Source organism: Capricornis sumatraensis, chromosome 1, assembly GCF_032405125.1.
Source record: "Capricornis sumatraensis isolate serow.1 chromosome 1, serow.2, whole genome shotgun sequence".
NCBI lineage: Eukaryota > Metazoa > Chordata > Mammalia > Artiodactyla > Bovidae > Capricornis > Capricornis sumatraensis.
In genome coordinates, this window is record NC_091069.1 from 190,017,741 (window position 1) to 190,034,259 (window position 16,519).

Below are 16,519 nucleotides of genomic sequence, written 5' to 3' on the forward strand. Positions count from 1 at the left end.
CTCATGGCAGGGTTGGCTTGTTTCCTAGGGTGCTGATCTTAGAATCAACACAGAAGGAAAGGTAAGTTTACACCATGTCGATCTAGTTTCAAAAATTCTTTGAATACATATAGATGATCATTTTTATTGAATGATAAGAGAAGCACTAGTGGAAAACTCAAATTAGAAGTTGCTTTTTTTTTGTTTGTTTCTGAGGTGCATCTTTGTAAGCAACTGGGAAGAAACATGGATAGTCTAAAGTCAGATTTCAACATGTGCTTGCTTGTCTATTAAAGTAGCAGCATCAAGAGAGTTTGTTAGAAATGCAGAATCTCTGGGCCCACTCCAGGTCTACTAAATCAGAATCTGCATTTTAAAATGCATGTGATTTATATATCATTGTAATTTGAGAACATTGCTCTGGAGCAGTATTGATTAAAATACAGGTCATGTCACTTTGAAACCTAGTGCTAAAACTTGAGAGCCTTAAAGTGGGGAGGGATCAAGTATTTTCACAGATTTTCTTTATTTCCTGCAGGGCTTTGAGCGCTTTTTATTTAATATACCGCAGGTGCAGAGCTAGCTGGGAGAAGGCAATGGCACCCCACTCCAGTACTCTTGCCTGGAAAATCCCATGGATGGAGGAGCCTGGTGGGCTGTAGTCCATGGGGTCTCTAGGAGGAGCCTGGTGGGCTGTAGTCCATGGGGTCTCTAGGAGTCGGGCACGACTGAGCGACTTCACTTTCACTTTTCACTTTCATGCATTGGAGAAGGAAATGGCAACCCACTCCAGTGTTCTTGCCTGGAGAATCCCAGGGACGGGGGAGCCTGGTGGGCTGCCGTTCATAGGGTCGCACAGAGTTGGACACGACTGACGCGACATAGCAGCAGCAGCAGCCGCAGAGCTAGTTTGCCTCTCCTGGAGTTATGAAGGACTACAGAAAGAAAGTGAAAGTGAAAGTTGCTCAGTCATGTCCAACTCTTTGTGACCCTATGGACTATACAGTCCATGGAATTCTCCAGGCCAGAATACTGGAGTGGGTAGCCTTTCCTTTCTCCAGGGGATCTTCCAAACCCAGGGTTTGAACCCAGGCCTCCTGCCTTGTGGGTGGATTCTTTACCAGCTGAGCCACAAGGGAAGCCCAAAAATACTGGAGTGGGTAGCCTATCCCTCTCCAGTGGATCTTCCCGACCCAGGAATTGAACCGGGTCTCTTGCATTGCAGGCAGATTCTTTGCCAACTGAGCTATCAGGGAGGCCCTGAGGGGAACATCATCTCCATCTATTGTTGCTAAGGAAACTCTGCATAAAAACTTCCACCTTGGCGCACTGCTTGTCTCATTAAAGGGCATAGTGTGGGATGTGTATACTAATCAAGAATCTTAAACTTTTTTTTTTTCCGGTAATGAAAAAAAAATAAAAGAAAAGAGATTTGGATAAGCATTCAAAAACAGAAATCCTTATACCTAATAATATCTCATCACTTCTCAAAGCAATTTTAAACCACCATCTGCAGAGCCTGGGGCAAGAGTATACGAATAGAGGCCCATAAACCACAGTTAAATAAAATGTACTGTTTTATCTTTTTCCTTGACAAACATACCCCATAAGAATAAGATTTAAAATATGCAAAGAGGTATGGGTTTTATATGAGTAAAAATCAGAAAATAGCAAAGATAAATAAATTGAATTATTGCATACATCTGAGTGTTGTGTTGATGGGCCAGTGAAATTTGGATGAATCATAAAGAGATCTCTAATCCATAAGTCATTATTTTTTTCTCATCATGTCAGCAAACACACTATTGTTATAACTGAGATTTTCACATAAGTTGAACTCCATTGAGAGCAGAGATCTAAACTAAATGTGATCTAAGTAAAATGTAGTTGTGTTCAAGGAGTTTGAATTCTGAATATATTTGCATCATTAATTGGAAGGAAAAATGTGAAAATGTTGATGGTTGGTAGTGCTTGTTTCATTATGTAAGAATCTCCAGCATTCATACCATGTTGAGAGGAAGACTTTGACAAGTTAATTAATTTGTTTTTTCTCTTACCTAAGCACTTCCGCTGCTCCAGTCCTCCCAGCACTCTGAAGCGGTGTCTGTCCCTGACATCAGCAGTGGCACAGCCCACAAATCATCATAGCATTTGGATACAGTTCACCTTTTCTTTTGAGGCTATAGACCAAGACATGTGGTGGTGTCTTCCCCTGGGGCCCCAGTGGTGTTGAGAGTAGCTCTTCAGGGTACAGTGTGCCCTACCAGTACTGAGCTCTGGATCATGAAGACAGAGGTAACTGTGTGATCTTTAACACATAGGTCTATGGGAGGGAGGGCTACAGGGCTTGGGACAGGGGACAAGGAAACCTCCTAGTGGGATGGAAATGTTTCCTATCTTGATCTTTTCCATGGTTGTGTTAATGTATGTGTCAAAATTCATCAAACTGTACACTTAAGATTTGCTCACTGACTGCATATAAATTGTACTTCAATAAAATCCTATTAACATAAAAAATAAAGGTTACAGAGTGTACTTTTCTCCATGTAAACTGAAGGGGGTAACCATAGGATCTCACACAACTCTTTTATGTATTCCTTTCTCAGATGCCTGTATCCATGTGTGCACACACATACCACATGCTTTCTTCTTTCTTTTTGAAACTGGCTTCAATCTTACCATACATATTTTTTTGTTCTTGAAATTATATCTTAAATCTTTTTCTATGAACATGATATTCATAATTGCCTCATGATTCTTCCATTTTTTTTACTTTTATAAGTAATATTCTAGTCTACATTTTTATGTGCAGTTTTTATTTTGTTGTTTTCTCATTCTATATATTTCCAGATATAGAATGAATAGGTAAAAGATTATGAAGATTTTGATGACTGTGTATTGAGGCTCTGTATTATAATGGTTAAGATGTTGGGCTTTGGAGTTTAGAATGAACTAGGTTCAAATTCTCATTCTCCTTGGTCTTGGACCAGCAAATCTAGTTCCATATTGCTTGCTATTAGAGTTGTTTTGAGGATTAAATAAATTTAAATATATATATCAAATTATTTTATATATATATATATATGGGGTTTGATATGTAATCTCTGCAATAATCACTGGGTAAAATATTGTGAAACTAGTTTCCAAAAGGACACTACCAGCTGCACTCCCAAGGCCATGCAGAAGTACTAGTTTTCCAGCATAACTCCAGCATTGTATGTTGCTTTAAGGTGAAATGAGACATTCTATTGCTCTTTTAATTACATTATTTCACTATTAGAAGTTGGACATTTTTTAGTGTTTTTGGTTTTTTAAATCTTCTAAATTTCTCCTTAAAAAATTCTCGCCTCTTCTTCAATGTTAACTAATGGACAAGACTTCAGTACTAATTCATCTGGTTCAGGTTAAGTATTGCTATAGCACTGGACTCAGTAAAAGAAGGAAAATGATTTTGCATTCTTTCTAACCTAGCCAGTAAGGGAAGTGAGGGACTTCCCTGGTGGTCCAGAGGTTAAGAATCCATCTTCCAATACGGAGGATGTGGGTTTGATCCCTGGTCAGGGCACTAAGATCCCACATGCCACCTGCATGCTACAGCTAATGAGGACCCAGTGCAGTCAAAAAGAAAAAGAGCGAGAGAGAAACAAGTGAAACACAGCATGATGCCATGGTGGCTTTTTGTACCAGCCTAGCAACTGATTCCTCAGAGCCTCTGGTCTGTAAGTATTTTCTCAGCAGTCAAGTTTGTTCTAGTTGCAGGGCTAGGAGGATGGAATGGCAAGAGGAGTTTCATTTTTGTGCTAGGTGTGTTCCTTTTCTGTCATTATTAACTAAAAAATGAGTTATCTGTAAAGTGTCTTGTGAGGGCTGGCTCAGAGCTAGTGCTTTCTTTAGTGTCATGAACAGTGGCTCAGTGGAGATCCTGGTCCCATTCCTAGTTCAGCTAACAGCAGATCCTTCCATCCTTTCTGCCTACCAGATTCTCTGGGCAAAGTAGACATGTAGCATGGTCTGTCAAACTAGGGTCTGCCTTCCTTCTTGGGTCAGATCATACATTTTCCCCTTATTAATTTTGTCATTCAGTCACTAAGTCGTGTCTGACTCTTTGCAGCCCCATGAACTGCAGCGTGCCGGGCTTCTCTGTCTTCACTGTCTCCTGGAGTTTGCTCATACTCATGTACATTGAGTCAGTGATGCCATCCAGCCATCTCATCCTCTGTTACCCACTTCTCCTCCTGCCCTCAGTCTTTCCCAGCATCAGCATCTTTTTCAGTGAGTCAGTTCTTCACATCAGGTGGCCAAAATATTGGAGTTTCAGCATCAGTCCTTCCAGTGAATATTCAGGACTGATTTCCTTTAGGATTGACTGGTTGGATCTCCTTGCTGTCCAAGGGATTCTCAAGAATCTTCACCAGCACCACAGTTTGAAAGCATCAGTTCTTTGGTGCTCAGCCTTCTTTATAGTCCAAAAAGGCTTAGGCTCACATAATAGTCACATACAGTCTCACATCTGTATGTGACTATTGGAAAAGACCATAGTTTTGACTATACGGACCTTTGTTGGCAAAGTGATGTCTCTGACTTTTAATACACTCTCCAGATTTGTCATGGCTTTCCTTCCAAGGAGCAAGCATCTTTTAATTTCATGACTAGTTTATGTATTTATGTTTTGGTTCCTTTTTCCTCAGACCATACTTGAGCCTTTTAAATCCGTGTGACCCAAGTCTCAGAACAGCAAGAACATAGGCTAAGTGTTTCATTGCCCTTTATTTCTTGCTAGTTGCAACAGTTAAACTGCATCGGGTGTTATCAGCCTGTTTCCTGCCCTCTGCCCTGAGGAGGAGGTTGCAGTCAGTAGTAAGGGTCCTGCCCCAAAGTCTGTATTGCTCTCAGACAGGGGTTGGGGGGTGGCTGGGGGGTGGTGGACAACAAAGATGTGTTGCTTGCTGCCTAAGACTGGATTCCTATGGGATGTGCTGGGGTACACTCCATCACCTCAAAGGGCTTTGTGGATACTTCCTGCATTTTTGGAACTGAGGGTCTAGGGTAGCATATAATCACACATTTGTATATATATAAGAGACCAAAATGGGATAAGTTTTTTTCCAGGCCTGTTTGTAACTTTGCATAGGATAGAAATTATGTCAAAATTCACTTACCACTTCCCTTTGCCTTGTGTGTGATACAAATTACCACTTTCCTTTGCCTTGTATGGGATACAAAGAGACAAACTTTAATCTACACGTATCTAAAATAGCAAGCAGGAAACCTTCACGCAGGACCGAGGGACTTGCAGGGTGCAGCAGGTACCACCACGTCAGTGGGTTGTCACTGGCTGTGCCCAGCTGTTCCTGGAGAAGGAAAAGCCATTTTATACATGTGGACCCTGAGGTTCAGCATGTTCTTGCCGTGGTTGCCCAGCTAGAAACTGGCAGAAACAGCCCTTAGCATGCAGGGCTGTGTGGATCTGAGGCAGCTTCCTTCTCACTGTAGGGGGAGGTGTTCCTTTAGACCAAAGAGTTTCTGCACTCCCTTCCCGGCCCCATCTCCATGGGAGTGTGTAGCAGGGCCTGCTAGCAGCAAGGGCTGGTCTTATGTGCCTGTCCTGGTACAGAGCATGAGTGAGGCTGAACTGAGCATGGCCTGCAGGTATCAGGCATTGCTAAAGCCAGTGTCTGAGGTCACGCCTCCATGCACTCAGTCAGCACTGAATTTGAGAAACCTTCATGCTCTGTTGCAGCAGGCCAGGTTGGGTTATGAGGTCCCTTCACGGAGACCTGGGAAGTCTTCAAGGATAACCATGCCACTCTCTGCAAAACTGGGGCCAAAGGCAAATCAGCTCATTTCTATTCTTGGAAAAACAAATCATCAATTTTAGTATTGTTCCTTTTGTAACCATAGGAGGCAGGTGAGAATATCTTTTTGGAGTGCTGTGCAATTTCCAAGATGAGAGACACCAGTCAGTATCTCAGGAGTGGCAGAAGTCAGTGTTCCTCAAGGCTGAGGGGTCTAGAAACTATCACGCTTGCCCTCTTAGAGTCATGTAATCCAGGGCTGACCCAGGCTCCACACTGAAATTGTTGTGTGACCACAAGCAAGGTCAGAATCTCTCCATTTCTTCACTTAAAAAATCAGATGGGACACGGGGATCATTAGCTTAACTCACTTCTGTTGTTTCTTTCAGATCTTACCTCTGTTTACCAGGGGACTTCCCTGGTGGCCCAGTGGCTAAGACTGCATGTTCCCAATGCAGGGGGCCTGGGTTCAATCCCTGGTCAGGGAACTAGATTCCATGTGCCACAACTAAGAGTTCACATGCCACAACTAAAAGATTCCATGTGCACAACTAAGACCTGGGGCAAATAAATAAATGTTAAAAATTAAAATGTTTACTTTAAAGCACACCTCAAATATTGAGGTAAAATAACAATAAATTGCATCTTATGATCTTGGTTTTTCTCTGGGGTCACTTTCCCTTAAATAGACTGCCTCAGGTATGGAAAAATAACAACTCAGATCACTGGGAGATTGTAATCTGAAAAACTCTTCAATTGTATAACTCCTATTTATGCTTAAACTTTCTATGCTGTTGTCCATTTGTAATTTAAATTTTATTACGGAAACAAATATATGCAAAAGAATTGCATAATGAACTGCCAAGGACCCGTCAACCAGCTTCAACAATTATCCACATTTTGTCAATTTGGTTTCATCTCCCCCCAAACCCCACCTGCCATCTCCCACTCCTTGTAGTTTTTGGCAGAAGGGAATTATGGAATATTTTCAAGCAGATCTCAGACTTCATATCTTTTTACTGTTAGAAGCTTTACTTTGTGAATCTAACAGAGAAGGCCCTTCCTGTTTTGTGAAATAGTGACTTTAGTGTTGTTACTGCATGCAGACTGATTGTAGGAGGCAGCACCTGTGACTGTGATACAGGAGTCTTTGAATTTTTAGTGAATTTAGAGTGGAAAGTGTATTGGCTTTACCCTCCACCCTCCAGAAAAAGTGGTAGAATTCACTGAAAAGCATCTTGGGGTTTCAGTAGCACCACCCCTTATAAGACTTTCAGAAAGCAAATATAGGAAAGGCCTTTCCAGAGTGATGGACAGAGCTAGTGTTTATGTAGCACCTCTAGGTACATCTCCATATGCATCATCTATAACCTACACACCAAAGCTGAGAAGTGAAAACCAAGGTGCTGGGAGCCAGCGTGAGGAATTCTACCCGTGACAAGGTCATGCAGCAGAGTTCTGATGGGCAAGGTTGAGTCAGATCTCAGGTTTTCCCCCTGGCATTTCCTGAGCATGTACCCCCCAAAAATAAGAATCCGCTTGCTTTTTCACTCTTCTGACATTCTCTGGAAAAAGTCAATTCAGGGCTTTAGTTTTCTGCATTTGAAAGAGTGTTTCAATCCAAAAACCCCTCTGATAGCTTTCTAGCTTGTCTGCAGAAAGCGACAGCGGGAGGCACAGGAAGCTTTAAACATCCTAGGAATGTAGGGGCTTCCGAGGAGTCAAAATCATTAGAATAGGACTGATTAAAGGTTTCATTTGTTGAGCCAATACTTGCTGCCAAATTTTCATATCTTTTATTTTTAGATATGGTTGTTATATAGAAAAACAGGTAGTAGACCTGGTATTAGCAACATTAGATCTTTGAGTTAAGAACTTTCTTTGTTATAACCCACTGTACCTTTGTTCTACAGGAATGTAACTTTATTTAGTACTTTGAGGGTGATGCAGAGTAAAGAAAAAACACTTCTAGGGAAAAGGAGTTTTCTGGTTGATAGACAATTGTCCAGGAAGAGAGCCATAAAAATGTTAACAGCCTCTTGGCCAGAAGATAATGTAAACCACCTGAGACCTTTTGTATACGGGAGGGTATGCAAAAAGAAAGCCTTGTTTGTCTCAATGAGGGTCAGGTCTGCTGCCCCTGAATAACTGCATATTCCATTATTTCTTTATGTACAACCTGGGGTATATAAGCTAATTTTGAAAGTGGAGTTTTTGGAGTCTTGCACCGATGCTGGGCTTTCCCATGTCGTTCTTTTCTTTTTCCGGCTGAATTCCCATCTGGGGCGTGGAGGCTCACCATGTATACTTGTCCCGGCTTCTAGGCTTCTAAGATCCGTAAGAGAGAGAGCCCCCGAGGCGGGGCACTCTCCGATATTCAAACAGACGCTGGTGGCCTAACGTAGATGGTGCAAGTTCCTTGTCTGAAACTTTATTGGCTTTCCACGTATACCAAGTTATTCAGCCTCTTTTCTCCACTTAATTTTCCTACTACACTATTTCTTCCTAATCTAACCTTATATTTCTATATTAATAAATAAATAAGTTTCTCCTCGCCAACGCTGTCCACGCTTCGAATTCCCTGGATCCGCCGGGGCTGGACCCCGGCACCAAGGCTTTCGGAGGAGCTTCCCAAATATTACCTTCGGATTGATCAGTATTAGAAAATCACATTACCCTGTCTCCATGCCAAAACACTTGAGATAACCTATTTAGCTTCAACATACAAAGTTATTTGGTTTGTGCCTTAATCTAACGTGATGTTTACTGCTGTAAAACAATAACTAGATCATTTCTTGAGGTTCCCTTGGAAATAGTTAAATGAGGATAATAATGTCGTAGGCAAAGAAAGCATGAAAATGAACCTTCAATTAAAAGAAATAAATTTATATTAAAAAAATAAATAAAGTTCAGTATGAAATAAATCTGTAGCTAAGTCATGCTGGAATTAAAGAAATCATACATTATTTTAATGGAATCTGATCAAGCTACTTAGATGGGCTTAAGTGAATGGCTGAGGTCTATTAATGGGTATGACATTATTACATGAAAGCCATTTCAATAAAGGATTAGTGTTGTTAAAAAAAAAAGAAAGCATGAAAATGTCTTCCTCTGCCCAGGCCAGGTTAAGAGGTGCCACTCAGTCTTCACTTCTCACTAGTCCTCTTTCCCCAAATGGGTAAAAGCAGTGTTAGTGATTATAAATCACTCTTTGGGGTTAGAGGACATTTGTAAGTTTGTGCTTGAAAGATCTGAATTTTTGCTTTGGAAACCTGTAACATTTGGTTCAGTGAGGATCATCTTTATTTAAGATCCTTAAACATGTTTGCCAGTTGGAAGAGGCTCTGTGAGGTATTCTGGAAGGGAGGGAAAAAAGGAATGGAGCTGACTAAGGAGAGAGGCAGAAAGGAAGGAAGTGAGGAAAAGAATAAAAATCAAAGAACCTTTGTAAGTCCCAGATTGGTTTCATGACCCAGTTTGAGATGAACTCTGGTTTCTTTCATTGTTTGTATTTAAAATGTCCTACAGACCCAAAGGAGTGAGCAGACCCTAAGCACCTGCCTTGGTAATGAAACCATCCTGGCAGGTTTGCTGTGAAGCTACTGAAGCTTAAACTTCAAGGTTTCTTCCTTGCATTGATCCCTCCCTAAACCTTGGGAGAGGCACTAGAAATTATTCCTGTGCTCTTGTGTTTAAGCATCAAACCAGATCCATCCCTGCCTGTCAGGAATTGAGTTCTCAAGAGAATAATGTGCCCATAACCATATCTCAGTAACCACATCCCAAACTTCTCTAGTGGTAGAACTTCCCTTTCTTCCTTTAAATTCTCTTTATAATTTGCAGGAATTTAACCTAATTTGTATTTCATTTATACAGATGAAATTATGCAGCAGGAAATCAGGCCCTTGGTGGCAGTGGATATAATTGAACAACTTCACAGACAATTTGCCATTCTTTCAGGTAAGTTGCAAATTCATTTGCATTTCTAGATTTCACTGGTTTGACGGGAGGGAGTCTCACTGGGAGGGCTCAGCCTTTTGAACTTGATTAGAATTATATTAAAGTCTCAATCATCCCCAGGCTTCCCTGGTGGTAAAGTGTCTGCCTGCAATGCAGGAGACCTGGGTTCGATCCCCAGATAGGGAAGATCCCCTAGAGAAGGAAATGGCAACACACTCTGGTCCTCTTGCCTGGAAAATTCCATAGGCCGAGGAGCCTGCTAGGCTATACAGTCCATGGGATCGCAAAGAGTCAGATTGCAAAGAGTCACACACCACTGAGCCACTTCACTTCTCAGTCATCCCCAAAGCCTCACCCAGGACTAGAATGAGCTGAGGATTGTCCAGCAGGAGGAAGGTGGGATCTCATAGATGTTACTCCTTTTGCTGTTGGGTGAGATTTGATCTTTCCCAAGGAATACATTTCTTTGAGGTTGTAGATAATAGAGCTGAAGTTTTTGAGGACAGAAAAAGAAACAAGTATGACAATAGCTTGCCACTATGATGTTCTTCCAATATTCTCGTTGAATGTTCTACCAAGATCCAACCGTAAGACAATCTTGGTTTTAAGAGTTCATGAATGTTGCTGAGGTAATTTGTTCTCTGAGAGATTTGTCTTTTATTCTTATCTCTAATGGATCTAATTTAAATACATCAATTTTCATTAAGCATTTGATTAGGAATAAAGAAAAACTAACATTAATCAGCGGAGAAGGCAATGGCAACCCACTCTGTACTCTTGCCTGGGAAATCCCATGGACGGAGGAGCCTGGTAGGCTACAGTCTATGGGGTCGCAAAGAGTCAGACATGACTGAGTGGCTTCACTTTCACTTTTCACTTTCATGCACTGGAGGAGGAAATGGCAACCCACCCCAGTATTCTTGCCTGGAGAATCCCAGGAATGGGAGCCTGGTGGGCTGCTGTCTATGGGGTCACACAGAGTTAGACACAACTGACGTGACTTAGCAGTAGCAACAACATTAATCAAAGGCTAGAAATTTTAAGGGAAGCCACCACAATTAGAAGCCCATTTATTGCAATGAAGAGTAGCCCCTGCTTACCACAAATAGTGAAAGCCTGTATGCAACAACAAAGACCCAAAACAACCAAAAATTAAAAAAAATTTTTTTTTAATGCTAGAAATTTTCTGAGCATAGGTATAACCCTGAAAATTTGCCATTACTAGAATACTATTCTTTTTTATTCTCTTAGCCCAGGGTAACATGAGTTTACTGAAACTGGAGGTACAGACCAATCCTGAATTATAGTTAAACCTTTCTTAGAAGCATGGGTTAATGAGATTAGATGTCCTCAGCACATATTACAGAGAAATAAGGTGGCAAGTCACTCTCCCTTTATATCTGTTCTGAAAAAAAAAAAAAAAGCAACAAAGTCATCTTAGTTATATCACAGAAAGAATGTGTAATTGGCATGAATTTTATTCTATAAAATACGATGCAAAAATAATCACATTTTTTCCCTTTCTCTAAATCTTTTTTACTTTACCCCAAACTCCTCATGGGCTTCCCAAGTGGCTCAGTGGTAAACAATCTACTTGCCAACACAGATCCAGGTTTGATCCCTGGGTTGGGAAGATCCTCTGGAGAAGGAAATGGCAACCCACTCCAGTATTCTTGCCTGGGAAATCCAATGGACAGAAGAGCCTGGCAGGCTACCTTCCATAGGGTTGCAAAGAATCAGACACGGTTTAGTGGCTAAACAACAACAAACTCCTATTTTCTCCTACTGAATCTGAGAAAAATTCAATTTCCAGTGTTAGGATATCACTCCGCATTTCACAGTTGGTGTCCTAGGTGGGAGCATCTTACACAATGCACAACATTCTAGGGAATTCTCTGCTCTCACTTTCATGCACTGGAGGAGGAAATGGCAACCCACCCCAGTATTCTTGCCTGGAGAATCCCAGGAATGGGAGCCTGGTGGGCTGCTGTCTATGGGGTCGCACAGAGTTGGACACAACTGACGTGACTTAGCAGTAGCAACAACATTAATCAAAGGCTAGAAATTTTAAGAGAAGCCACCACAATTAGAAGCCCATTTATTGCAATGAAGAGTAGCAATTCTCTGCTCTCCCCCCCACATTGGTTATTGTTTAGATAGTCACTGAAAACTCCATAAACATAGGGTTCTCATTTTTAAATGAGGTGATGCAAAGAACTGATGGTGATGCTTGGGAAGACTGAGGACCAGAGGAAAAGGGGGCAACAGAAGGTGAGATGGTTGGATGGCATCACCAACTCAGTGGACATGAATTTGAGCAAGCTCCAGGAGATGGTAAAGGAGAGAGAAGCCTGGCATGCTGCAGTCCATGGGGTTGCAAAGAGTTGGACATTACTGAGCAACCAAACAACCACATTTTAAAAATTTCTTCCTGTATTGCTAATGCTTAGAACAGAGGCTAGAACATAATATCTGCTGAGGTTGAAATGACCTAAGTCCTCCTGGTCTGTCCTGTGAGGCTGGTAGGCTCCCTTCTCCCCACATCCCCAGTCTAGGCACCACTGTCTTGACCCTGGTAGCAGTGCCTGGCCAGCCTCCTGTAGGTGCAGTGTCATAACTTCCTGCAGTGAGCCTAGGATGGTGCACAACAGAAGGCAGCATGGGGACAGGCTCTGGATTTCTGGCAACTGCTGCTATGGCCCCGTGTTACAGAAGGCCCAAGGCCAACATGCATCAAGGTCTGGAATGGATGATGGGGTGGGCAGGGTAGATTCCTATAGTCTTACACCAAAACTGTAATGCCTCAACTCAGTTCATAATTCTAGCATATAAAATTCATCTGGGAAAGGAATCCAGTGGCTGATTGATACACTTAAATATCCAAAGTTATTGCTTTCGAGTAACATTGAGGCATTTTTTTCTATGTTTATTTCTTAGAGGCAGTTTAGGGAAAATTGTAAACTGTACCAGACAGCTCTAGATATGGTTAGATTCTAATACTGACTGGCTGTATCATGTTGGGTAATTTATTTGTCTTAGCTTCACTTTCCTCACTTTGTGTAGTGAATAGGATCATCATAATTTTGAGGATTAAAGCATAATGTATGAAAAATGCTTAATATTGCAACTGCTAATTAAATGTTTGCTCTTTTTTCCTGATATAATTTAGTCTCTCAAAAGTGTTTATTTCTATATTACCAAACATGTTTTCAGTATGACTGTTTTTATAAGGGACCAAAACCATACAGTGATAGTGTATATAATACCACAATTAAGTCAGAAGTAGAGATAACTGTCACTCTTTAATGTAGAACATAGAACTGAAAACTCACACTGGCCCAAGAGGATACCTCTGCTTTAGGAGAGGCACTTTGACTGGACAAAGGTAATCCTTTCATTTCTAAGCTTGTCAACTTGTTGCCTCACAGTTGCCCTTCCTTTGAGAGAGAAGCATGGATTAGCTGTGATAGAATTTGCCACACTGCAAATCAAGAAAAATATCAGCAGCCATGGGGTTCTCTGAGTCAGCAGGTAGTTTTTGGAATTAGCAGGCCTGCTTCTCATCTTTAACTTCCCTACTTACCTGACAGAGGCAGCAAATGTCAGCAACGGGGCTGTTGTGGGTGCCTGAGTAGCTGTGGTTGTAAAATAGGAATCTCCTCAGTTAGGCTTTTTCCATGGCAGCCAAGCCCTGGCCTCTGCTCTGAGTCACAGCACTTTTCCTGATTCAGATAAGCAGAGTGAAGATGTCTCAGCTGTGGACTTATCTACAGATTCCACTGAGATCTAGAGAGAGCCAGTGCCCCCATCAACCAGGGATGCTGTGAAGGAGGGGATGGAGCCTTTTTCTCAGTGAGGCCACAGGTGCCTGGCCTACTGTGCTGTGTGAGTGTGCTCTCCTCTGGCTCATTGAAGAGTAGGGCTCATTGCATGATGCCTCACTCAGATTTGTGGCCAGATGGTTTGAAGTGTCTGGATGGTGATACCAACAGGGTCATCAGCAGGAATTGGATAGTAGACAGGGCTAGGGTATCTGGTGGCTCTGACCATGGAAGACAACTTTCATGTTCCCCAATGAACTTGGGATATTCTAAGTTCAGACACTTAGCTAGGAATCAAGAAAATATAAACAGGTTAGTGTAATGAAGACACTAGCCTTTGAACTCAGACAATCTAGGTTCATATTCCAACACAATTAGTAGGTTGCTCTGAGCAGGGTTTCTCATCTGTAAAGTGGGTTGTTTTAAGGATAGTGCTTAGCATAGTATTTGGCTACAAGAAAACGTAGACTATAGGATATGTTTGTTTTTAAACTTTTGGGTTGACCAGATGGAAAAATCCAAATGAACTTTTTGGCCAACTCAATGCATAATAGGCCTGGAGGTAAGTCTTGACCCTAAGATGGCTGCTATAGCTCCAGACATCAAGTCTGTATCCAAAACAGGAAGAAGGAAAAGAAGCAATGCTGCCTTCTGTTCCTTTTGCCAAGAGAGCAATAACTTTCCTAGAGCTCTTGGTAGCCTTCTGCTTTTGTTTCATTCCAGAACTGTGTCATATAGCCACTTACAATAAGAATTTTAATCCCTTTAAAAATAATAGCAGGAAGCATCTGGTTCAAGAGTAGAAGGATGTGCACTCATCTCCTCCTGGGAGAGCACCAAAATTGCAATTAGCTATTGAACAACCATCAACAGGAGGATGGTGGAACAACAACAAAAAAAAGATGCCCCACATCTAAAGACAAAGAAGCTGAACCAAGATGGTAGGAAGGGTGCGATCATGGTAAAATCAAATCCCATACCTGCCAGGTGAGTGACCCACAATCAGGAGAACAATAATACCAGAGAAATTCTCCCACTGTTGTGAAAGTTCTGAGCCTCATGCCAGGCTTCCCAGTCTATAGATCCAGCAAAGGTACCGAGAATCCCCAGGGAATATGACTTTGAAGGCCAGTGGAATTTAATTATAGAACTTCCACAGGACTACGGGGAACAGAGACTCCAGTCTTGGAGGGCACAAACAAAATCTTCACACCAAGACCCAGGGGAAAGGAGCAGTGATCATACAGGAGACTGAACCAAAACTACCTGCTAGTGATGGAGGGTCTCTTGTGGACATGTGGGTCAGCAGTGGCTCTTTGTGGAGATGGGCATTGGCAGCAGCAGTCCTGGAAGGGGCCACTTGGCATAAGACCTCTTGGAGATCGCCATTAAGCCCATAGACCCCAGGACTGGATCACCTCAGGCAGAACAACTAATAGAGAGTGAGTACGATCCCAGCCATCAGCAGGTCATTGGATTAAAGTTTTACTGAGCATGGCCCTGCTCACCAGAGTAAGACCCAGTTTTTCTCATCACCAGCCCTTCCCATCAGGAAGCTTAGACAAGCCTCTTAACCTCATCCACCAGAGGCAGACAGAAGAAGCAAGAAGAACCATAGTCCCGCAACATGCGTGAGCACTAAGTTGCTTCAGTCGTGTCCACCTCTGCAACCCTATGGACTGTAGACTGCCAGGCTCCTCTGTCCATGAAATTCTCCAGCAAGAATACCAGAGTGGGTTGCCATGTGCTCCTCCAGGAGATCTTCCTGAGCCAGGGATCAAAACCATGTCTCCTGCATTCAAGGCAGTCTCTTGCATTGCAGGCAGATTCTTTACCACTGAGCCATCAGGGAAGCCTCAAGAGCAGCTAGAACCTAAACCACATCATGGAAAATTAACCAAGATGAGAAAGCAGAGGGTTTTGTCCCAGATAAAGGGACAAGATAAGACCCCAGAAAAATAACCATGTGAAGTGGAGATAGGCAACCTTCCAGAAAAAGAATTCAGAATAATGATAGTGAAGATGATCCAGGATCTCAGGAAAACAATGAACAGTACACTAGAAGGAATAGGTAGCAGAGTAACTTAGGCAGAAGAACGGATAAGTGACCTGGAGGACAGAATGGTGGAAATCACCACCACAGAACAGAATATAGAAAAAAGAATGAATAAAAGTAAGACAGCCTAAGAGACCTCTGGGACAACATTAAATGCACCAACATTCGCGTGATAGGAGGCCCAGAAGGAGTAGAGAGAGAGAAAGGACCCAAGAAAATATTTGAAGAAATAATAGGATAAACTTCCCTAACATGGGAAAGGAAATAGTCAACCAAGTCCAGGAAGCACAGACAGTCCCATGCAGGATAAACCCAAGGAGGAACACACCAAGACATATTGTAATCAAAATGATGGAAATTAAAGACAAAGATAAAATATTAAAAGCAACAAGGGAAAAATGACAACATACAAGGAAACTCCCATAAAGTTATCAGCTGATTTCTCAACAGAAACTCTACAAGCCAGAAGGGAATGGTGTGATACATTTAAAGTGATGAAAGGGAAGAATCTACAACCAAGAATACTCTACCTAGCAAGACTTTCATTCAGATTTGAGGGAAAAATCAAAAACTTTCTAGACAATCAAAGTTAAGAGAATTCAGTACCACCACACCAGCTTTACAACAAATGCTAAAGGAACTTCTCTAGGGAGGAAACACAAGAGAAGGAAAAGACATACACAAAATAAACTGCAAACAATTAAGAAAATGACAATAGGATTATACGTGTGTGCATTCATGTGAGTTGCTTCAGTTGTGTCCAACTCTTTGAGACCCTTTGAACTGAACCCTGCCAGGCTCCTCTGTCCATGGGGTTCTCTGGGCAAGAATACTGGAATGGGTTGCTGTGTCCTCCTCCAGGGGATCTCCCCAAACCAGAGCTCGAACTTGGGTCTGTTATGTCTACC

General features: G+C 42.0%; 1 protein-coding gene across 1 annotated transcript in view; it reads left to right on the plus strand.

Moving 5' to 3' along the window:
• Positions 1-16,519, plus strand: part of MCF2L2 (MCF.2 cell line derived transforming sequence-like 2) — a 279,399-nt gene that overhangs the window by 44,583 nt on the left and 218,297 nt on the right. Inside the window, exon 2 of the mRNA XM_068968757.1 lies at positions 9,651-9,734. Within this exon, the coding sequence (XP_068824858.1) occupies positions 9,651-9,734 (84 nt within the window). The remainder of the gene's footprint in view (positions 1-9,650; positions 9,735-16,519) is intronic.